We start from the raw sequence: 24036 nt of genomic DNA, 5'->3' as shown, positions 1-24036 counted from the left end.
AACATACGTCAAGTAGCCACCTTATAGAAAGTTTCTGTAGAGCTGCCAGAGCCATGTCTGTGGTGGTGGCGTCCAGGTGACCCACATGTAGCGCCTGCAGTAGCACCTCACACACTTCCTCGCTGACAAAAACAAGGGAAAGTAGCAGAAACAACAATCACCATACCAGATCCTTTGAATTTTCAACTCCATTTCACAAAAAGCCTAATATGTATCGTAGTGCAATAACCGTGAACAAGTGATACAAGATGCAAAACAACCATAGGGGAGGTTGAATAATAGCTCTAGGCCTTTCCTGTTGCAGTCAACACATCAAGAACTTGCAGTGTTGCAGAAATGAGTAGGAAGTCCAAGCAGATTTATTTAAATAAACTTTTTTGGTAGGACAAAAACGTTCCCCTGAGCGAATCTGCAACATTGTAAGTTCCTAATGCGTTGATTGCAACACGAAAGGCCTAGAGCTATCATTTAACTTCCCCCGTGGTTGTTGTGCATCGTAGTGTATATTTTATAGTTATGAGTAGGCTTGGGTGAGCACCTGGCTAGGTAGCTCCGGCCAGCATTGAAGGCAGTGAGGGCGTTGATGAGTCTAGCAGCAGACTGGGCCAGGAGCTGTGACTCTGGGTTCATTAAGGCGCCGGCCAAACGACCCCAGGAACGACTCGATCCACGCAGACCCAGTACGTCACCCCGGACATACGCCGTCACCACCGCCTGACGTACACTACCAGCCGTCACACGCGTCACACGCTGGCAACAAGAAAAATGAGACATGACAACAACATACAAAGTCTAAGAAGGTAGCAGGAACAAGAGGAGACATAACAACAACATACAAGATCATGGAAGGTAGCAGGAACAAGAGGAGACATAACAACAACATACAAGATCATAGAAGGTAGCAGGAACAAGAGGAGACATAACAACAACATACAAAGTGATAGAATGATTAAAAAGAAAGATAAATTAAATATCTTCAGATCATCACGAGAGAAAACAAGAGACACAGCTTACAAGTTGATTAAAAAAATCAGAAGCTAAGGGATACTTTTCAAAAAGTGGTGGAAAAATGACACGTTACATTAGTTGGTAGTAAATGTTTCAACCATTGAAAAAGAAATTCCTACGGTAGATTAAGGACAGGACGGGACATGCAACAACATTGTTCTGAAATTACAAGTCACGATACCGTGACTGGAACAATACACAAATAACCCGCACATAGGACAAACTTATGGCGACGTTTCGGTGCGGCTAGTTAATGGTCCAAGTCTGACCGAAACGTCGTCATAAGTGTCTTTCTCCCATGTGCGGGTTATCTGTGTATAGCATTGTTCTGCTCTTGTAGCTGAAGAGAGACATACAGGTCACTTGCCTCTCTTACACATAGTCAACCACTCAACAATAGTACATAAGCTTCCCCTGTGCACTAATCTCGTACAAATTATTATTTGTGACAGAGGAATACACATAACAGCGCATCAGGCATTAAAAATCTTTAGCCATTGCAAGGAATCCCGCTTCTGGCAACACACGTTAACAACATGTGTGTGTGTCTCATCTCGTGGGTAAATATAATTAATATAATCAACTCTGGCAAAAAAATGAGGAAGAACCATTGAATTAGGTCTATGGTTTACAGATAATATTTATCCTTCACTACCGAGCTTATAGCTATGTCCAGACGCTGTGGTATAGCTCTACAGACTTTTACACTAAAAGTTTTGATGGCAGTGGTGATGGATTTCTTATTAAAATAAATGAAACTGTGTTTTTCCCCTTTCTTACATCAAATTTAATCACCTCTCATTCCCACGAGCTGTATGACCCCAACAAGTTCAGAACTTCCTTGGGATTAAAACATTAACATGGGAGCATTCCACTCACATCACCAACAGAATGACTTAGTCAAGTCCGAGGATGTATAATCGAGCCACAGTCAATCATTACGCTGCATACAAAAGTATACAATAGAATACAAGGGACTTACATGTCTGAGCGCCTGTAGGAGCAGCAATACGTGTGTCTCAGGAGCGGCAGCTAGGTCAGCACGAACGGACTGGAAATCTAGGGCGGGTACGGGAGCCGAAACACCCGGACGCCGACGACACTGCTGCATCGACTCCAGTAGGATGGTCGCTGGACCCGCCTGGAGGAAGTGGTGGTGGTACAGTCAGAGAGGAGGTGGTACAGTCAGAGAGGAGGTGGTACAGTCAGAGAGGAGGTGGTGCAGTCAGAGGGTTGGTGGTACAGTCAGAGGGGTGGTGGTACAGTCAGAGAGGAGGTGGTACAGTCAGAGAGGAGGTGGTGCAGTCAGAGAGGAGGTGGTGCAGTCAGAGGGTTGGTGGTACAGTCAGAGGGGTGGTGGTACAGTCAGAGAGGAGGTGGTACAGTCAGAGAGGAGGTGGTGCAGTCAGAGGGTTGGTGGTACAGTCAGAGGGGTGGTGGTACAGTCAGAGGGGTGGTGGTACAGTCAGAGAGGAGGTGGTGCAGTCAGAGGGTTGGTGGTACAGTCAGGAGGTGGTACAGTCAGAGAGGAGGTGGTGCAGTCAGAGGGTTGGTGGTACAGTCAGAGGGGTGGTGGTACAGTCAGAGAGGAGGTGGTACAGTCAGAGAGGAGGTGGTGCAGTCAGAGGGTTGGTGGTACAGTCAGAGGGGTGGTGGTACAGTCAGAGAGGAGGTGGTACAGTCAGAGAGGAGGTGGTGCAGTCAGAGGGTTGGTGGTACAGTCAGAGGGGTGGTGGTACAGTCAGAGGGGTGGTGGTACAGTCAGAGGGGTGGTGGTACAGTCAGAGAAGTGGTGGTACAGTCAGAGGGGTGGTGGTACAGTCAGAGGGGGTGGTGGTACAGTCAGAGGGGTGGTGGTACAGTCAAAGGGGTGGTGGTACAGTCAGAGGGGTGGTGGTACAGTCAGAGGGGTGATGGTACAGTCAGAGGGGTGGTGGTACAGTCAGTGGGGTGGTGGTACAGTTAGAGGGGTGGTGGTACAGTCAGAGGGGTGGTGGTACAATCAGAGGGGTGGTGGTACAGTCAGAGGGGTGGTGGTACAGTCAGAGGGGGTGGTGGTACAGTCAGAGGGGGTGGTGGTACAGTCAGAGGGGTGGTGGTACAGTCAGAGGGTGTGGTGGTACAGTCAGAGGGGTGGTGGTACAGTCAGAGGGTTGGTGGTGCAGTCAGAGGGGGTGGTGGTACAGTCAGAGAAGTGGTGGTACAGTCAGAGGGGTGGTGGTACAGTCAGAGAAGTGGTGGTACAGTCAGAGGGGTGGTGGTACAGTCAGAGGGGGTGGTGGTACAGTCAGAGGGGGTGGTGGTACAGTCAGAGAAGTGGTGATACAGTCAGAGGGGTGGTGGTACAGTCAGAGGGGTGCTGGTACAGTCAGTGGGGTGGTGGTACAGTCAGAGGGGTGGTGGTACAGTCAGTGGGGTGGTGGTACAGTCAGAGGGGTGGTGGTACAGTCAGAGGGGTGGTGGTACAGTCAGAGGGGTGGTGGTACAGTCAGTGGGGTGGTGGTACAGAGGGGTGGTGGTACAGTCAGAGGGGTGGTGGTACAGTCAGAGGGGTGGTGGTACAGTCAGAGGGGTGGTGGTACAGTCAGAGGGGTGGTGGTACAGAGGGGTGGTGGTACAGTCAGAGGGGTGCTGGTACAGTCAGAGGGGTGGTGGTACAGTCAGAGGGGTGGTGGTACAGTCAGAGGGGTGGTGGTACAGTCAGAGGGGTGGTGGTACAGTCAGAGGGGTGGTGGTACAGTCAGAGGGGTGGTGGTACAGTCAGAGGGGTGGTGGTACAGTCAGAGGGGTGGTGGTACAGTCAGAGGGGTGGTGGTACAGTCAGAGGGGTGGTGGTACAGTCAGATGGGTGGTGGTACAGTCAGAGGGGTGGTGGTACAGTCAGAGGGGTGGTGGTACAGTCAGAGGGGTGGTGGTACAGTCAGAGGGGTGCTGGTACAGTCAGAGGGGTGCTGGTACAGTCAGAGAGGTGGTGGTACAGTCAGAGGGGTGGTGGTACAGTCAGAGGGGTGGTGGTACAGTCAGAGGGGTGGTGGTACAGTCAGAGGGGTGGTGGTACAGTCAGAGGGGTGGTGGTACAGTCAGAGGGGTGGTGGTACAGTCAGAGGGGTGGTGGTACAGTCAGAGGGGTGGTGGTACAGTCAGAGGGGTGGTGGTACAGTCAGAGGGGTGGTGGTACAGTCAGTGGGGTGGTGGTACAGTCAGAGGGGTGCTGGTACAGTCAGAGGGGTGGTGGTACAGTCAGAGGGGTGGTGGTACAGTCAGTGGGGTGGTGGTACAGTCAGTGGGGTGGTGGTACAGTCAGTGGGGTGGTGGTACAGTCAGAGGGGTGGTGGTACAGTCAGAGGGGTGGTGGTAAAGTCAGAGGGGTGGTGGTACAGTCAGAGGGGTGGTGGTACAGTCAGTGGGGTGGTGGTACAGTCAGAGGGGTGGTGGTACAGTCAGTGGGGTGGTGGTACAGTCAGAGGGGTGGTGGTACAGTCAGAGGGGTGGTGGTACAGTCAGTGGGGTGGTGGTACAGTCAGTGGGGTGGTGGTACAGTCAGAGGGGTGGTGGTACAGTCAGAGGGGTGGTGGTACAGTCAGAGGGGTGGTGGTACAGTCAGAGGGGTGGTGGTACAGTCAGAGGGGTGGTGGTACAGTCAGAGGGGTGGTGGTACAGTCAGTGGGGTGGTGGTACAGTCAGTGGGGTGGTGGTACAGTCAGTGGGGTGGTGGTACAGTCAGTGGGGTGGTGGTACAGTCAGAGGGGTGCTGGTACAGTCAGAGGGGTGGTGGTACAGTCAGTGGGGTGGTGGTACAGTCAGTGGGGTGGTGGTACAGTCAGTGGGGTGGTGGTACAGTCAGTGGGGTGGTGGTACAGTCAGTGGGGTGGTGGTACAGTCAGTGGGGTGGTGGTACAGTCAGAGGGGTGGTGGTACAGTCAGAGGGGTGGTGGTACAGTCAGAGGGGTGGTGGTACAGTCAGAGGGGTGGTGGTACAGTCAGTGGGGTGGTGGTACAGTCAGTGGGGTGGTGGTACAGTCAGAGGGGTGCTGGTACAGTCAGAGGGGTGGTGGTACAGTCAGAGGGGTGGTGGTACAGTCAGTGGGGTGGTGGTACAGTCAGTGGGGTGGTGGTACAGTCAGTGGGGTGGTGGTACAGTCAGAAGGGTGCTGGTACAGTCAGAGGGGTGGTGGTACAGTCAGAGGGGTGGTGGTACAGTCAGAGGGGTGGTGGTACAGTCAGTGGGGTGGTGGTACAGTCAGTGGGGTGGTGGTACAGTCAGAGGGGTGGTGGTACAGTCAGAGGGGTGGTGGTACAGTCAGAGGGGTGCTGGTACAGTCAGTGGGGTGGTGGTACAGTCAGAGGGGTGGTGGTACAGTCAGAGGGGTGCTGGTACAGTCAGTGGGGTGGTGGTACAGTCAGAGGGGTGGTGGTACAGTCAGATGGGTGGTGGTACAGTCAGAGGGGTGGTGGTACAGTCAGAGGGGTGGTGGTACAGTCAGAGGAGTGGTGGTACAGTCAGCGGGGTGCTGGTACAGTCAGAGGGGTGGTGGTACAGTCAGTGGGGTGGTGGTACAGTCAGTGGGGTGGTGGTACAGTCAGAGGGGTGGTGGTACAGTCAGCGGGGTGGTGGTACAGTCAGAGGGGTGCTGGTACAGTCAGTGGGGTGGTGGTACAGTCAGAGGGGTGCTGGTACAGTCAGAGGGGTGCTGGTACAGTCAGAGGGGTGCTGGTACAGTCAGAGGGGTGCTGGTACAGTCAGAGGGGTGCTGGTACAGTCAGAGGGGTGCTGGTACAGTCAGAGGGGTGCTGGTACAGTCAGTGGGGTGGTGGTACAGTCAGAGGGGTGGTGGTACAGTCAGAGTGGTGGTGGTACAGTCAGAGGGGTGGTGGTACAGTCAGAGGGGTGCTGGTACAGTCAGTGGGGTGGTGGTACAGTCAGAGGGGTGGTGGTACAGTCAGAGGGGTGCTGGTACAGTCAGTGGGGTGGTGGTACAGTCAGAGGGGTGGTGGTACAGTCAGAGGGGTGGTGGTACAGTCAGAGGGGTGGTGGTACAGTCAGAGGGGTGGTGGTACAGTCAGAGGGGTGGTGGTACAGTCAGAGGGGTGGTGGTACAGTCAGAGGGGTGGTGGTACAGTCAGTGGGGTGGTGGTACAGTCAGTGGGGTGGTGGTACAGTCAGAGGGGTGGTGGTACAGTCAGAGGGGTGGTGGTACAGTCAGAGGGGTGCTGGTACAGTCAGTGGGGTGGTGGTACAGTCAGAGGGGTGGTGGTACAGTCAGAGGGGTGCTGGTACAGTCAGAGGGGTGGTGGTACAGTCAGAGGGGTGCTGGTACAGTCAGAGGGGTGCTGGTACAGTCAGAGGGGTGCTGGTACAGTCAGAGGGGTGCTGGTACAGTCAGAGGGGTGCTGGTACAGTCAGTGGGGTGCTGGTACAGTCAGAGGGGTGCTGGTACAGTCAGAGGGGTGCTGGTACAGTCAGAGGGGTGCTGGTACAGTCAGAGGGGTGCTGGTACAGTCAGAGGGGTGCTGGTACAGTCAGAGGGGTGGTGGTACAGTCAGAGGGGTGGTGGTACAGTCAGAGGGGTGGTGGTACAGTCAGAGGGGTGCTGGTACAGTCAGAGGGGTGGTGGTACAGTCAGAGGGGTGGTGGTACAGTCAGAGGGGTGCTGGTACAGTCAGAGGGGTGCTGGTACAGTCAGAGGGGTGCTGGTACAGTCAGAGGGGTGCTGGTACAGTCAGAGGGGTGCTGGTACAGTCAGAGGGGTGCTGGTACAGTCAGTGGGGTGGTGGTACAGTCAGAGGGGTGCTGGTACAGTCAGAGGGGTGCTGGTACAGTCAGAGGGGTGCTGGTACAGTCAGAGGGGTGGTGGTACAGTCAGAGGGGTGCTGGTACAGTCAGAGGGGTGCTGGTACAGTCAGAGGGGTGCTGGTACAGAGGGGTGCTGGTACAGTCAGAGGGGTGCTGGTACAGTCAGAGGGGTGCTGGTACAGTCAGAGGGGTGCTGGTACAGTCAGAGGGGTGCTGGTACAGTCAGAGAGGTGCTGGTACAGTCAGTGGGGTGGTGGTACAGTCAGAGGGGTCCTGGTACAGTCAGAGGGGTGCTGGTACAGTCAGAGGGGTGCTGGTACAGTCAGAGGGGTGGTGGTACAGTCAGAGGGGTGCTGGTACAGTCAGTGGGGTGGTGGTACAGTCAGAGGGGTGTTGGTACAGTCAGAGGGGTGGTGGTACAGTCAGTGGGGTGGTGGTACAGTCAGAGGGGTGCTGGTACAGTCAGAGGGGTGGTGGTACAGTCAGAGGGGTGCTGGTACAGTCAGTGGGGTGGTGGTACAGTCAGAGGGGTGCTGGTACAGTCAGAGGGGTGGTGGTACAGTCAATGGGGTGGTGGTACAGTCAGAGGGGTGCTGGTACAGTCAGAGGGGTGCTGGTACAGTCAGTGGGGTGGTGGTACAGTCAGTGGGGTGGTGGTACAGTCAGAGGGGTGCTGGTACAGTCAGAGGGGTGGTGGTACAGTCAGAGGGGTGGTGGTACAGTCAGAGGGGTGCTGGTACAGTCAGTGGGGTGGTGGTACAGTCAGAGGGGTGCTGGTACAGTCAGAGGGGTGCTGGTACAGTCAGTGGGGTGGTGGTACAGTCAGAGGGGTGCTGGTACAGTCAGAGGGGTGGTGGTACAGTCAGTGGGGTGGTGGTACAGTCAGTGGGGTGGTGGTACAGTCAGAGGGGTGGTGGTACAGTCAGAGGGGTGGTGGTACAGTCAGAGGGGTGGTGGTACAGTCAGTGGGGTGGTGGTACAGTCAGAGGGGTGGTGGTACAGTCAGTGGGGTGGTGGTACAGTCAAAGGGGTGGTGGTACAGTCAGTGGGGTGGTGGTACAGTCAGTGGGGTGGTGGTACAGTCAGTGGGGTGGTGGTACAGTCAGTGGGGTGGTGGTACAGTCAGTGGGGTGGTGGTACATTCAGAGAGGTGGTGGTACAGTCAGTGGGGTGGTGGTACAGTCAGTGGGGTGGTGGTACAGTCAGTGGGGTGGTGGTACAGTCAGTGGGGTGGTGGTACAGTCAGTGGGGTGGTGGTACAGTCAGTGGGGTGGTGGTACAGTCAGAGGGGTGGTGGTACAGTCAGTGGGGTGGTGGTACAGTCAGTGGGGTGGTGGTACAGTCAGAGGGGTGGTGGTACAGTCAGTGGGGTGGTGGTACAGTCAGTGGGGTGGTGGTACAGTCAGAGGGGTGGTGGTACAGTCAGAGGGGTGGTGGTACAGTCAGTGGGGTGGTGGTACAGTCAGTGGGGTGGTGGTACAGTCAGTGGGGTGGTGGTACAGTCAGAGGGGTGGTGGTACAGTCAGTGGGGTGGTGGTACAGTCAGTGGGGTGGTGGTACAGTCAGTGGGGTGGTGGTACAGTCAGTGGGGTGGTGGTACAGTCAGTGGGGTGGTGGTACAGTCAGAGGGGTGGTGGTACAGTCAGTGGGGTGGTGGTACAGTCAGTGGGGTGGTGGTACAGTCAGAGGGGTGGTGGTACAGTCAGTGGGGTGGTGGTACAGTCAGTGGGGTGGTGGTACAGTCAGTGGGGTGGTGGTACAGTCAGTGGGGTGGTGGTACAGTCAGAGGGGTGGTGGTACAGTCAGTGGGTTGGTGGTACAGTCAGTGGGGTGGTGGTACAGTCAGAGGGGTGGTGGTACAGTCAGTGGGGTGGTGGTACAGTCAGTGGGGTGGTGGTACAGTCAGTGGGGTGGTGGTACAGTCAGTGGGGTGCTGGTACAGTCAGTGGGGTGCTGGTACAGTCAGTGGGGTGGTGGTACAGTCAGAGGGGTGCTGGTACAGTCAGTGGGGTGCTGGTACAGTCAGAGGGGTGGTGGTACAGTCAGTGGGGTGGTGGTACAGTCAGTGGGGTGGTGGTACAGTCAGAGGGGTGGTGGTACAGTCAGTGGGGTGGTGGTACAGTCAGTGGTGTGGTGGTACAGTCAGTGGGGTGGTGGTACAGTCAGAGGGGTGGTGGTACAGTCAGTGGGGTGGTGGTACAGTCAGTGGGGTGGTGGTACAGTCAGAGGGGTGGTGGTACAGTCAGTGGGGTGGTGGTACAGTCAGTGGGGTGGTGGTACAGTCAGTGGGGTGCTGGTACAGTCAGTGGGGTGCTGGTACAGTCAGTGGGGTGGTGGTACAGTCAGTGGGGTGGTGGTACAGTCAGTGGGGTGGTGGTACAGTCAGTGGGGTGGTGGTACAGTCAGTGGGGTGGTGGTACAGTCAGTGGGGTGGTGGTACAGTCAGAGGGGTGCTGGTACAGTCAGTGGGGTGCTGGTACAGTCAGAGGGGTGGTGGTACAGTCAGTGGGGTGGTGGTACAGTCAGTGGGGTGGTGGTACAGTCAGTGGGGTGGTGGTACAGTCAGAGGGGTGCTGGTACAGTCAGTGGGGTGCTGGTACAGTCAGTGGGGTGGTGGTACAGTCAGTGGGGTGGTGGTACAGTCAGTGGGGTGGTGGTACAGTCAGTGGGGTGGTGGTACAGTCAGTGGGGTGGTGGTACAGTCAGTGGGGTGCTGGTACAGTCAGTGGGGTGGTGGTACAGTCAGTGGGGTGGTGGTACAGTCAGAGGGGTGCTGGTACAGTCAGAGGGGTGCTGGTACAGTCAGAGGGGTGGTGGTACAGTCAGTGGGGTGGTGGTACAGTCAGTGGGGTGGTGGTACAGTCAGAGGGGTGGTGGTACAGTCAGTGGGGTGGTGGTACAGTCAGTGGGGTGGTGGTACAGTCAGTGGGGTGGTGGTACAGTCAGTGGGGTGGTGGTACAGTCAGTGGGGTGGTGGTACAGTCAGTGGGGTGCTGGTACAGTCAGTGGGGTTGTGGTACAGTCAGTGGGGTGGTGGTACAGTCAGTGGGGTGCTGGTACAGTCAGTGGGGTGGTGGTACAGTCAGTGGGGTGGTGGTACAGTCAGTGGGGTGGTGGTACAGTCAGTGGGGTGGTGGTACAGTCAGTGGGGTGGTGGTACAGTCAGAGGGGTGGTGGTACAGTCAGTGGGGTGGTGGTACAGTCAGTGGGGTGGTGGTACAGTCAGTGGGGTGGTGGTACAGTCAGTGGGGTGGTGGTACAGTCAGAGGGGTGGTGGTACAGTCAGTGGGGTGGTGGTACAGTCAGTGGGGTGGTGGTACAGTCAGAGGGGTGGTGGTACAGTCAGTGGGGTGGTGGTACAGTCAGTGGGGTGGTGGTACAGTCAGAGGGGTGGTGGTACAGTCAGAGGGGTGGTGGTACAGTCAGTGGGGTGGTGGTACAGTCAGTGGGGTGGTGGTACAGTCAGTGGGGTGGTGGTACAGTCAGAGGGGTGGTGGTACAGTCAGTGGGGTGGTGGTACAGTCAGTGGGGTGGTGGTACAGTCAGAGGGGTGGTGGTACAGTCAGTGGGGTGGTGGTACAGTCAGTGGGGTGGTGGTACAGTCAGTGGGGTGGTGGTACAGTCAGTGGGGTGGTGGTACAGTCAGAGGGGTGGTGGTACAGTCAGTGGGGTGGTGGTACAGTCAGTGGGGTGGTGGTACAGTCAGTGGGGTGGTGGTACAGTCAGTGGGGTGGTGGTACAGTCAGAGGGGTGGTGGTACAGTCAGAGGGGTGGTGGTACAGTCAGAGGGGTGGTGGTACAGTCAGTGGGGTGGTGGTACAGTCAGTGGGGTGGTGGTACAGTCAGTGGGGTGGTGGTACAGTCAGTGGGGTGGTGGTACAGTCAGTGGGGTGGTGGTACAGTCAGAGGGGTGGTGGTACAGTCAGAGGGGTGGTGGTACAGTCAGTGGGGTGGTGGTACAGTCAGTGGGGTGGTGGTACAGTCAGAGGGGTGGTGGTACAGTCAGAGGGGTGGTGGTACAGTCAGTGGGGTGGTGGTACAGTCAGTGGGGTGCTGGTACAGTCAGTGGGGTGGTGGTACAGTCAGTGGGGTGGTGGTACAGTCAGTGGGGTGGTGGTACAGTCAGTGGGGTGGTGGTACAGTCAGAGGGGTGGTGGTACAGTCAGAGGGGTGGTGGTACAGTCAGTGGGGTGGTGGTACAGTCAGTGGGGTGGTGGTACAGTCAGAGGGGTGGTGGTACAGTCAGAGGGGTGGTGGTACAGTCAGTGGGGTGGTGGTACAGTCAGTGGGGTGGTGGTACAGTCAGAGGGGTGGTGGTACAGTCAGTGGGGTGGTGGTACAGTCAGAGGGGTGGTGGTACAGTCAGAGGGGTGGTGGTACAGTCAGTGGGGTGGTGGTACAGTCAGAGGGGTGGTGGTACAGTCAGAGGGGTGGTGGTACAGTCAGTGGGGTGGTGGTACAGTCAGAGGGGTGGTGGTACAGTCAGAGGGGTGGTGGTACAGTCAGAGGGGTGGTGGTACAGTCAGTGGGGTGGTGGTACAGTCAGTGGGGTGGTGGTACAGTCAGTGGGGTGGTGGTACAGTCAGAGGGGTGGTGGTACAGTCAGTGGGGTGGTGGTACAGTCAGTGGGGTGGTGGTACAGTCAGTGGGGTGGTGGTACAGTCAGTGGGGTGGTGGTACAGTCAGTGGGGTGGTGGTACAGTCAGTGGGGTGGTGGTACAGTCAGAGGGGTGGTGGTACAGTCAGAGGGGTGGTGGTACAGTCAGAGGGGTGGTGGTACAGTCAGAGGGGTGGTGGTACAGTCAGAGGGGTGGTGGTACAGTCAGAGGGGTGGTGGTACAGTCCGTGGGGTGGGGGTACTGTCAGGGGTGGTGGTACAGTCAGTGGGGTGGTGGTACAGTCAGTGGGGTGGTGGTACAGTCAGTGGGGTGGTGGTACAGTCAGAGGGGTGGTGGTACAGTCAGAGGGGTGGTGGTACAGTCAGTGGGGTGGTGGTACAGTCAGTGGGGTGGTGGTACAGTCAGAGGGGTGGTGGTACAGTCAGTGGGGTGGTGGTACAGTCAGTGGGGTGGTGGTACAGTCAGTGGGGTGGTGGTACAGTCAGTGGGGTGGTGGTACAGTCAGTGGGGTGGTGGTACAGTCAGTGGGGTGGTGGTACAGTCAGAGGGGTGGTGGTACAGTCAGTGGGGTGGTGGTACAGTCAGTGGGGTGGTGGTACAGTCAGTGGGGTGGTGGTACAGTCAGAGGGGTGGTGGTACAGTCAGTGGGGTGGTGGTACAGTCAGAGGGGTGGTGGTACAGTCAGTGGGGTGGTGGTACAGTCAGTGGGGTGGTGGTACAGTCAGTGGGGTGGTGGTACAGTCAGTGGGGTGGTGGTACAGTCAGTGGGGTGGTGGTACAGTCAGTGGGGTGGTGGTACAGTCAGTGGGGTGGTGGTACAGTCAGTGGGGTGGTGGTACAGTCAGTGGGGTGGTGGTACGAGTAACTCTCTGCTTGCTTCCTTGTACTTCCAGGTAAGTCAACCTATATTACCAAACAATCACCAAGAGCCCAACAGGCCTTTAACAGAGGCTGCGAATGGCCCGTACGGGTTTACCACCCCATATGAATGGTAAAAATATATTTAAAAATTTTTTTACTCGGAAAACGTGTGGAAAATCAATATACTTCACAGAATTAAAATATTAAACAATATAGATCCAGAATATTTGTTATATATTGATAAGGTTGTGAAAAATATGATGGTGGTGAAGGGCTCTTGGTCCAAGCTTGGGGAGTTACCTTAGTGTCGGCAGTTAGCGTGAGAGTGAAGAGTTCTGGGTAGCGGTGAGTGCAGGCTGCTAGAGTACCTTCCAGGTCCACTCGTTCACCTCTCACTGCTGCCTCCAGTGCTTGTGTCAGCTCCCACGATACACCTGTCAACACACACCTGTGTCATAACACACACACACCCGTGTCAAGACACACCTGTGTCATAACACACACACACCCGTGTCAAGACACACCTGTGTCATAACACACACACACCCGTGTCAAGACACACCTGTGTCATCACATACACACCCGTGTCACGCACTGACTTTCTTGGGTTATCGTGGGTGGTTAACCCTCCGGGGTTAAAAATCCGAACAAAATCTTGTCTTACCTTAAATATTTCTCAGACAACAATTATTAATAAAACTCTACGTTGTTTGTAACCCAGGTTTCAATTACATTGTTTCTTCCCGAAACTTATTTATATTCACCACAAACCAGCACTTAGGAAGGAAACCTATGACGACATTTCGGTCCATCCTGGACCACTGTCAAACCATAACTGGTCCAGGATGGATCGAAACATCGTCATAAGGACATTCTCCAGAGTGCGGATTTTAAGTGATTTGTTTCAGCCAAGGTATTGTGTTATTTTATTCATTATCTGTTAACGATTCTATCACACCAGGCTTCTTAAGTTGGAAAGGAAATATTGCAGGATTAAAAACGATTATGAAGCATATACTAACCTAAAGGTACGGAGAACTGAATGTAAACAGAAATTTGTAAGAAATACCTGTCATCTTACGTGGTCGAGACAGAGAAGAGGTCAACAATTCTGTCAGAATATAAAATATGTAACAGGCTTCCATTTCACACTTATTTCACAGGACGGTAAAACCTCTCTGGATGGTTGATGTCTACCAACCTACTCACATATGAAAGGACGGTAGTACCTCTCTGGCTGGTTGCTATCTACCAACCTAGTCATATATGACAGGACGGTAGTACCTCTCTGGCTGGTTGATGTCTACCAACCTTGTCATATATGACAGGACGGTAGTACCTCTCTGGATGGTTGCTGTCTACCAACTTATTCACATATAACAGGACGGTACTACCTCCCTGGATGGTTGCTGTCTACCAACTTACTCACATATGACAGGACGATAGTACCTCTCTGGATGGTTGCTGTCTACCAACCTACTCATATATGACAGGACGGTAGTACCTCCCTGGATGGTTGCTGTCTACCAACCTACTCACATATGACAGGACGGTAGTACCTCTCTGGACGGTTGCTGTCTACCAACCTACTAACATATGACAGGACGGTAGTACCTCTCTGGATGGTTGCTGTCTACCAACCTACTCACATATGACAGGACGGTAGTACCTCTCTGGATGGTTGCTGTCTACCAACCTACTCACATATGACAGGACGGTAGTACCTCTCTGGATGGTTGCTGTCTACCAACCTACTCACATATGACAGGACGGTAGTACCTCTCTGGATGGTTGCTGTCTACCAACCTACTCACATATGACAGGACGGTAGTACCTCTCTGGATGGTTGCTGTCTACCAACCTACTCACATACGACAGGACGGTAGTACCTCCCTGGATGGTTGCTGTCTACCAACTTACTCACATATGACAGGACGGTAGTACCTCCCTGGATGGTTGCTGTCTAACAACCTACTCACATATGACAGGACGGTAGTACCTCCCTGGATGGTTGCTGTCTACCAACTTACTACCAACCCTAGATGACGTGACATCAGGGCCACTCAAAGAAGGGTCATTTGGCCAGGACCTCAAGATGAAAGGGAGACTACGCATTAATTTACTTATGTGTGTATGAATATTATTGACTTTTTCACTGGACAGACTTCTGAACCTTAGTAAAAAAAAATACGGAAAGTGGCTGTGATATCAACTGGGAGTTTAACATTATTAAGTATATAAGGGTGAAAAAATTCTTCACTCGTATACCTTTATCTTTGATATACATTTGATGAGTTTCAAGAGTTTTCAAGAGTTTACTCCCAGCTGTGATATCAGTGTAAACTCACGGCTGATATCACTCCCGGGAGTAAACTCCCGGCTGTGACATCAGCTGTTTCTCCTGATATCACAGTGAGTTCCCGTATTTTTTTGTTAATATTGCATCTGTGGCCCAAGTAAAAGATTTTCACAGGCTCACTATAGGTAAACAGTTGGTGGGGTCTCGATCCTCCGTCCACAAAGCTATAACTGTGTATAACAGCAAGGAAGTGAAAGCACTAGTGTCCGATATATTTATAATTATGCACGCATGTAAATTATTCATTGTAATAACATGGATACACATCTCACGAAGTCGAACTGGCACGATGACAAACCATCACAGAACTCCAGGGGATCGAATCCATGGCAGCCGAGTCCTCAAACATACAGGCCAGTGTCCTAACCACTGGTCCATACTGGCATAGTCCAGTGGTTAGCACAGTGGCTTGTGAGTTTTAGGACTTGCTTGCCATGGGTTTGAGTCCCACCTGTTCCGTGGTTTACAGGGAAAGAACGTCTGTGTTGAACAAGAACTGTTACACTGAACGTACAGAACATTTTTAATTCCTCTTTATTAGATCAACATTAATTACACCCTATTCCTTATGTTTCTCGTTTGCTCCATCATTAATTAGTTAAATAATAATATTAAATAATAATGACGCGTGAGAGTATCTATGTGATCCTGGGGATAGACCTATGCTTGTCAAAAAGTCAGGCGTGAGTGACAAGCCGAGTATGGCTAGGTAGCAAATGGGTCTTAAAAATTAGACATATCTATCGTTTCACCTCAGACATGAGGTTCTGGGTTAGGTGGCTTTATAACCCAGGAAGACACTAGCCAAGGATGCCAGAATTCTTCTGATTATGTAGTTTACCTCGCCTAGGCTACCAGACTACAAGTTACTACCAGACTACAAGCTACTACCAGACTACAAGCTACTACCAGACTACAAGCTACTACCAGACTACAAGCTACTACCAGACTACAAGCTACTACCAGACTACAAGCTACTACCAGACTGCAAACTACTACCAGACTACAAGCTACTACCAGACTGCAAACTACTACCAGACTGCAAACTACTACCAGACCACAAACTACCAGACTACAAGCTACTACCAGACTACAAACTACTACCAGACCACAAACTACCAGACTACAAGCTACTACCAGTCTACAAGCTACTACCAGACCACAAACTACTACCAGACTACAAGCTACTACCAGACTACAAGCTACTACCAGACTACAAGCTACTACCAGACTACAAACTACTACCAGACCACAAACTACTACCAGACTACAAGCTACTACCAGACTACAAGCTACTACCAGACTACAAACTACTACCAGACCACAAACTACTACCAGACTACAAGCTACTACCAGACTACAAGCTACTACCAGGCTACAAACTACTACCAGACCACAAACTACTACCAGACTACAAGCTACTACCAGACTACAAGCTACTACCAGACCACAAACTACTACCAGACTACAAGCTACTACCAAACCACTAACTACTACCAGACTACAAGCTACTACCAGACCACAAACTACTACCAGACTACAAGCTACTACTAGACTACAAGCTACTACCAGACCACAAACTACTACCAGACTACAAGCTACTACCAGACTACAAGCTACTACCAAACCACTAACTACTACCAGACTACAAGCTACTACCAGACCACAAACTACTACCAGACTACAAGCTACTACCAGACTACAAGCTACTACCAGACCACAACCTACTACCAGACTACAAGCTACTACCAGACCACAAACTACTACCAGACTACAAGCTGCTACCAGACCACAAGCTACTACCAGACCACAAGCTACTACCAGACCACAAGCTACTACCAGACTACAAGTTACTACCAGACTACAAGCTACTACCAGACCACAAGCTACTACCAGACCACAAGCTACTACCAGACTACAAGCTACTACCAGACCACAAGCTACTACCAGACTACAAGCTACTACCAGACCACAAGCTACTACCAGACCACAAGCTACTACCAGACTACAAGCTACTACCAGACTACAAGCTACTACCAGACTACAAGCTACTACCAGACTACAAGTTACTACCAGACTACAAGCTACTACCAGACTACAAGCTACTACCAGACTACAAGCTACTACCAGACTACAAGCTAATACCAAACCACAAGCCAGCACTTACCTATCAGTTTATGGTAATCTTCCTGAAGGCGCTGCAGACGCCGCCGGAGCACTCTCTGCGATCTCACTGCTGACGCTGCTGACTCCTGCGCCACCAGCGCAGCCCCTACACTGCATCCAAAAACACTACTGTCAGACTCCAGCTCTACCAGACACCTCTCATGTAAGCAAGTTCTTATAAAACATAACATATAATTTGGAATTAAATACGTCTTTTCTATGGGCTGTCTCTCAGATCTTTGTGAGAAACCTAAATAACACAGAGATGCTATGGGACAGGAAGTACATTGTATGGAGGTGTATGGGTGTTGGCGGGGAAATGACGTGATGGTCGTAAACTGTGTTGTTGGAAGAGGAAGAATGAGGAAGTATGAGATGAGGCATTGGAAGGGAAAAATGAGGTAAAATGGGGAATTGGAAGAATGATGTGTTGTAGTGGTGGAGGCAGCAGAATGAGGTGTTGTAGTGGTGGAGAAAGGAGAACGAGGTGTTGGGGTGAGGTACCTGGATGAATGGTGACGATGATGGTGAAGGTAGGAGAAGATGGCTGGACGGGAGGTGGTGGTGGTGGTGGTCCGGCGTCCCAGGAAGCCAGAGAGACGACCTCGAAGCTCACGTACCCACGCTTCCTGTAACACCCACACCAGTGTCAGGAACAAGGTAGTGGGCACCCACACCAGTGTCAGGAACAAGGTAGTGGGCACCCACACCAGTGCCAGGAACAAGGTAGCGGGCACCCACATCAGTGTCAGGAACAAGGTAGTGGGCACCCACACCAGTGTCAAGAACAAGGTAGTGGGCACCCACACCAGTGTCAGAAACAAGGTGGACACCCACACCAGTGTCAGGAACAAGGTAGTGGGCACCCACACCAGTGTCAGGAACACGGTAGATTGTGAGCACACTGCAGAAGGCAGCAGGCAGTCTACCACCAACAACACATCTCACTATACCCTGGCTGAAACAATTCAAACATAATCCAGAAATTAACACTAAAAAAATCAACATTTCGTCCTGGGATCATAATCAACTGCAACTTGTTAGTGGTCGAGAACGTCACTTGGTTTTCATTTTGTAAGCTACTCCCGCAGACAAGCTACAAAGGCAAGGACCCAAGAGCTGCAGCTCATCTGCTGTTTTGAAGAGTAAAGAAACGTTGGGCGAAATGGTTCCATAATAAATACGAATATTCAATGGTATCACGTCACTGATTTGAAAGACAGTAGGTAAGGACACCTATATGAGAGAAAGAGAGAAAGAGAGAAAGAGAGAGAGAGAGAGAGAGAGAGAGAGAGAGAGAGAGAGAGAGAGAGACAGAGAGAGAGAGAGAGAGAGAGAGAGAGAGAGAGAGAGAGAGAGAGAGAGAGAGAGAGATAGAGATGTTGGCACCTGGAGAAGAAGTTGATATCCTTGGGGTGAAATTTGACTCCAAACTAACCATGAAGAACCATGTTGTAAATCTTGCAAACAAGGCAGCCAGGAAGCTTACAGCACTTCGCCGTATCTCGCATCTGCTTGACAGTAGGGGTTGCAAGATCCTGTACGAGGCACAAGTACGCTCACACCTTGAGTATGCTCCACTTTCTTGGTTTGCCTGCCCCCCCCTCTCATCTGCGACTGCTTGACAGAGTAGAGAACAGAGCAAGACGTCTCATCTCTCGCCTGGACCCCATCCTGGATAGATCTGTCATTTCAGCAGAGCCTTCAACATAGGAGGGATGTGGGTGGCCTTACTGTTATGTACAAGGCCAATATTGTCAAAATACCACACTTGGATCCACTTCGAGGACAGCGTGAAACAAGCTTTTATGCCACAAGACGGGCAGAAAGCAGCAACTTCACTCTGGCTGTACCCTTCTCCAGAACATCACTCCATCTGAGATCATACATACCCAGGATGACTCGAGTATGGAACACATTCGTACAGCATAATGATATCAACGAGATAAAGTCAGTTGATCAAATGAAAATGCTGGCCCACAGATGGCTCCAACTTCATCCTGTCCCGTACTTGTATGTCTCATAACAATAAAAATGCTTTCAAATGAGCTGATGTAGGTAACAGCTCTTAGCTTGCCAATAAAGTTAGGAATCCTTAACCTGTAATATAGCTGTCAATAAAGCTAGGGATCCTTAACCTTGTCAAACCCTGTGTAAAAAAAAAAGAGAGAGAGAAGAGAAAGAGAAAGAGAGAGAGAGAGAGAGAGAGAGAGAGAGAGAGAGAGAGAGTAGTTATCAGCAACAGTGAGTGCTGGATCACACTGGGTAAGTCTTACATACCTGGAAGACTGGCCTGAAGGCTGGGTGGTGGGTGGGATCAGGGACATAAGGAAGGGCGTAGAAGGGCAGTAGGTCCTGCACGGTTCCTACCCTCGGTGAACACGTCTCCAGGAACCTCCTGAAGACCGCCATGGCCACCGGGTGGTCCTGCGGGAGGAGGACACGTGATCACTTCTCTTACTCAAGTGACAAATCACTGGAGGTTGAAAACAGTTACCATAATACTACAACAACAAAAACTACTACTACTACTACTACTAATAATAATAATAATAATAATAATGTTCGTATGTAACTCGTCTTCACAATATTTATTTAAAGTAAAAGGACACAAGTGCAACTAATGTGACATTTATTGTAGCAACGTTTCGCTCTCCAGGAGCTTTATCAAGCCATTGATAAAGCTCCTGGAGAGCGAAACGTTGCTACAATAAATGTCACATTAGTTGCACTTGTGTCCTTTTACTTTACATATTGTCGGTAATTCTACCAACTTTATTACAATATTTATTATGTAACGTATTTCAGTTCGTGTGTTTCTGAACGATCCACGCTTCTGAACCTCCCCAACCAAAAGCATTGGACCTGATAAAATCCCAACCAAATTCCTTAAACACGGTGCCTCAGAATTAAACGTACCCAGCAGCCCGCATTACCTCCCTAGCTGTTACCTCCAATACTGTGTTCAAGGAGTTTAAGTCAGGCAATCACTCCTATTCCTAAGAAAAATGGATAGGATGTTAGTAACTATAGGCTTATGTTCAATATCCTTAAGAAATCGGGGCATTCTCAAGTAGGAGAGTATCTGAATATTAACATCCGTTATGGTCAACAATCACGTTCCAGATCTCACTCCACTGATATATTAACCTGATGGTTCACATGTCAGAAGGTAATTTCACAGACATGGTCACCTCAGACCTACAAAAGCATTTGACACAGAGAACCATAGCTTTGGAGACTGCTTAATGTCCCACCTGACAAAGAAACAAATTACATAAATCATTAACAGGTAATCACAACCCTTGACCGTCTCATGTGACGTTCCACAGGGAAGTATTTTGGCCCCCCTACCCTTCGTGTGCTATATGAACACATCAGTGTTAAATTCAGACTTATATTGCATACAGATTACAGTGTTCTGATACTGACAGGCGAAGAGCACAATTATTATTATTATAATCAAGGGAGAAGCGCTAAACCCGGTGGATTATACAGCGCCTGGGGGGGGGATGTGGAAGGCATTCAGGCTTAATTCGGGGAACTGGAGCACAGATTCAATTCCCTAAATCAAGAGCCCCTCACCAACATCAAGGAACCTTCCTTGAGGAGCGAAGAGCACAAGATATCGTTGAAGTGTTATCACTGGAGCAGAGTCATACGGTCATTGGTTAACAGATAACGAACTGTTGCTTTACCTGAGACAACAGAAGCTATGGTAATTGGTTCAACATGTAAGTTAAAATTCTGTAAATAATTTTAAATAATTTAACGAGATATCTATCTCAACAGTAACTTCCGTGAGATATCTAGGAAGGTCCTTAGGTTAGTGCGTGTTAGGTGAATTATAAGTTAACAATGTTATAGTGGATCAATTTTGTTACGTTTATAGTTTCTGTTCACAGTGAGGAAAAAACGAGTGTCAGGATAGAGTTCCTCTATAGACAAGCATAGTGTTGACAAGCACATGTAAGTTAGCACAGTGACAAAAATTCTGTAAATAACTTTGACTAACAGTAACTTTAACAGTGAGCACAGTGATCTATCTGACAAGCACAGACTAGCACTGACTAGCACAGTGTGAGATATCTAGACTAGAAGGTCCAGTTAGCACAGTTAGCACAGTGACTGCGACTGTTAGGTGACTACAGGTCATTGCACAGTTAGCACAGATAGCACGAACTGACTTGCTAGCACAGTTAGCACCTGAGTGACTAGCACAGAAGCACAATTGTGTAGCACAGTGACTAACATGTACAGTGACTAAAAACGAGTGTCAGGATAGAGTTCCTCTATAGACAAGCATAGTGTCCAGCGCAGTGACAAGCACAGTGACTAGCACAGTGACAAGCACAGTGACTAGCACAGTGACTAGCACAGTGACTAGCACAGTGACTAGCACAGTGACTAGCACAGTGACAAGCACAGTGACTAGCACAGTGACAATTACAATGCCTAGCACAGTGACAAGCACGGTACCTAGCATAGTGACAATTACAGTGCCTAGCACAGTAACTAGCACAGTGACAATTACAGTGCCTAGCACAGTGACAAACACAGTGCCTAGAATAGTGACACAGTGCCTAGCATAGTGACAATTACAGTGCCTAGCATAGTGACAATTACAGTGCCTAGCACAGTGTCTAGCAGGTCAGTCACGCAAGACCCTAAGTTTAGCTCTCGTACAACGCCAGGCAGATTATCTCGCTTCTACCTGGCACTCAACTTTAACAAAAAAAAATATATTAAAAAGAGTGCAAGTCACCCAAGACCAGGGTCATCCTAGACCAGGGTCACCCAAGACCAGGGTCATCCTAGACCAGGGTCATCCTAGACCAGGGTCATCCTAGACCAGGGTCACCCAAGACCAGGGTCACCCTAGACCAGGGTCATCCTAGACCAGGGTCATCCTAGACCAGGGTCACCCAAGACCAGGGTCATCCTAGACCAGGGTCATCCTAGACCAGGGTCACCCAAGACCAGGGTCATCCTAGACCAGGGTCATCCTAGACCAGGGTCATCCTAGACCAGGGTCACCCAAGACCAGGGTCATCCTAGACCAGGGTCATCCTAGACCAGGGTCACCCAAGACCAGGGTCACCCTAGACCAGGGTCATCCTAGACCAGGGTCATCCTAGACCAGGGTCACCCAAGACCAGGGTCATCCTAGACCAGGGTCATCCTAGACCAGGGTCATCCTAGACCAGGGTCACCCTAGACCAGGGTCATCCTAGACCAGGGTCACCCTAGACCAGGGTCATCCTAGACCAGGGTCATCCTGGACCAGGGTCATCCTAGACCAGGGTCACCCAAGACCAGGGTCATCCTAGACCAGGGTCATCCTAGACCAGGGTCATCCTGGACCAGGGTCATCCTGGACCAGGGTCATCCTAGACCAGGGTCACCCTAGACCAGGGTCATCCTAGACCAGGGTCACCCAAGACCAGGGTCATCCTAGACCAGGGTCATCCTAGACCAGGGTCATCCTGGACCAGGGTCATCCTGGACCAGGGTCATCCTAGACCAGGGTCATCCTAGACCAGGGTCATCCTAGACCAGGGTCACCCAAGACCAGGGTCATCCTAGACCAGGGTCATCCTAGACCAGGGTCATCCTAGACCAGGGTCATCCTGGACCAGGGTCATCCTAGACCAGGGTAATCCTAGACCAGGGTCATCCTAGACCAGGGTCATCCTAGACCAGGGTCACCCTAGACCAGGGTCATCCTAGACCAGGGTCACCCTAGACCAGGGTCATCCTAGACCAGGGTCATCCTAGACCAGGGTCATCCTAGACCAGGGTCATCCTAGACCAGGGTCATCCTAGACCAGGGTCACCCTAGACCAGGGTCACCCTAGACCAGGGTCATCCTAGACCAGGGTCATCCTAGACCAGGGTCATCCTAGACCAGGGTCACCCTAGACCAGGGTCATCCTAGACCAGGGTCATCCTAGACCAGGGTCACCCTAGACCAGGGTCATCCTAGACCAGGGTCATCCTAGACCAGGGTCATCCTAGACCAGGGTCATCCTAGACCAGGGTCACCCTAGACCAGGGTCATCCTAGACCAGGGTCATCCTAGACCAGGGTCACCCTAGACCAGGGTCATCCTAGACCAGGGTCACCCAAGACCAGGGTCATCCTAGACCAGGGTCATCCTAGACCAGGGTCATCCTAGACCAGGGTCATCCTGGACCAGGGTCATCCTAGACCAGGGTCATCCTAGACCAGGGTCATCCTAGACCAGGGTCATCCTAGACCAGGGTCACCCTAGACCAGGGTCATCCTAGACCAGGGTCACCCTAGACCAGGGTCATCCTAGACCAGGGTCATCCTAGACCAGGGTCATCCTAGACCAGGGTCATCCTAGACCCGGGTCACCCTAGACCAGGGTCATCCTAGACCAGGGTCATCCTAGATCAGGGTCATCCTAGACCAGGGTCATCCTAGACCAGGGTCATCCTAGACCAGGGTCATCCTAGACCAGGGTCACCCTAGACCGGGGTCATCCTAGACCAGGGTCATCCTAGACCAAGGTCATCCTAGACCAGGGTATCCTAGACCAGGGTCATCCTAGACCAGGGTCATCCTAGACCAGGGTCATCCTAGACCAGGGTCATCCTGGACCAGGGTCATCCTGGACCAGGGTCATCCTAGACCAGGGTCATCCTAGACCAGGGTCATCCTGGACCAGGGTCATCCTGGACCAGGGTCATCCTGGACCAGGGTCATCCTGGACCAGGGTCATCCTGGACCAGGGTCATCCTGGACCAGGGTCATCCTAGACCAGGGTCATCCTAGACCAGGGTCATCCTGGACCAGGGTCATCCTAGACCAGGGTCATCCTGGACCAGGGTCATCCTGGACCAGGGTCATCCTGGACCAAAGTCATCCTAGACCAGGGTCATCCTAGACCAGGGTCATCCTAGACCAGGGTCATCCTAGACCAGGGTCATCCTAGACCAGAGTCATCCTGGAACAGGGTCATCCTAGACCAGGGTCATCCTAGACCAGGGTCATCCTAGACCAGGGTCATCCTAGACCAGGGTCATCCTAGACTAGGGTCATCCTGGACAAGGGTCATCCTGGACCAGGGTCATCCTAGACCAGGGTCATACTAGACTAGGGTCATCCTGGACCAGGGTCATCCTGGACCAGGGTCATCCTAGACCAGGGTCATCCTAGACCAGGGTCATCCTAGACCAGGGTCATCCTAGACCAGGGTCACC

The 24036-nt window shown here is 52.0% G+C and overlaps 1 protein-coding gene across 4 annotated transcripts in view; it reads right to left on the bottom strand.

Moving 5' to 3' along the window:
* The window catches only part of LOC128703291 (lisH domain-containing protein ARMC9-like), a 157346-nt gene that overhangs the window by 44035 nt on the left and 89275 nt on the right, over positions 1-24036 (bottom strand). For all 4 annotated transcript variants that reach the window (XM_070103329.1, XM_070103331.1, XM_070103330.1 and 1 more), the window contains exons 5-11: positions 19088-19234; positions 17312-17436; positions 16809-16918; positions 12583-12716; positions 1991-2149; positions 539-750; positions 21-122 (exon numbers count right to left, since the gene is read on the bottom strand). In XM_070103329.1, coding sequence (XP_069959430.1) covers positions 21-122; positions 539-750; positions 1991-2149; positions 12583-12716; positions 16809-16918; positions 17312-17436; positions 19088-19234 — 989 coding nt within the window. The remainder of the gene's footprint in view (positions 1-20; positions 123-538; positions 751-1990; positions 2150-12582; positions 12717-16808; positions 16919-17311; positions 17437-19087; positions 19235-24036) is intronic.

This window comes from Cherax quadricarinatus, chromosome 85, assembly GCF_038502225.1.
Source record: "Cherax quadricarinatus isolate ZL_2023a chromosome 85, ASM3850222v1, whole genome shotgun sequence".
Taxonomy (NCBI): Eukaryota; Metazoa; Arthropoda; class Malacostraca; order Decapoda; family Parastacidae; genus Cherax; species Cherax quadricarinatus.
Note: the sequence above shows the minus strand (reverse complement) of the source record. Positions and strands in the feature narration are given on the sequence as shown.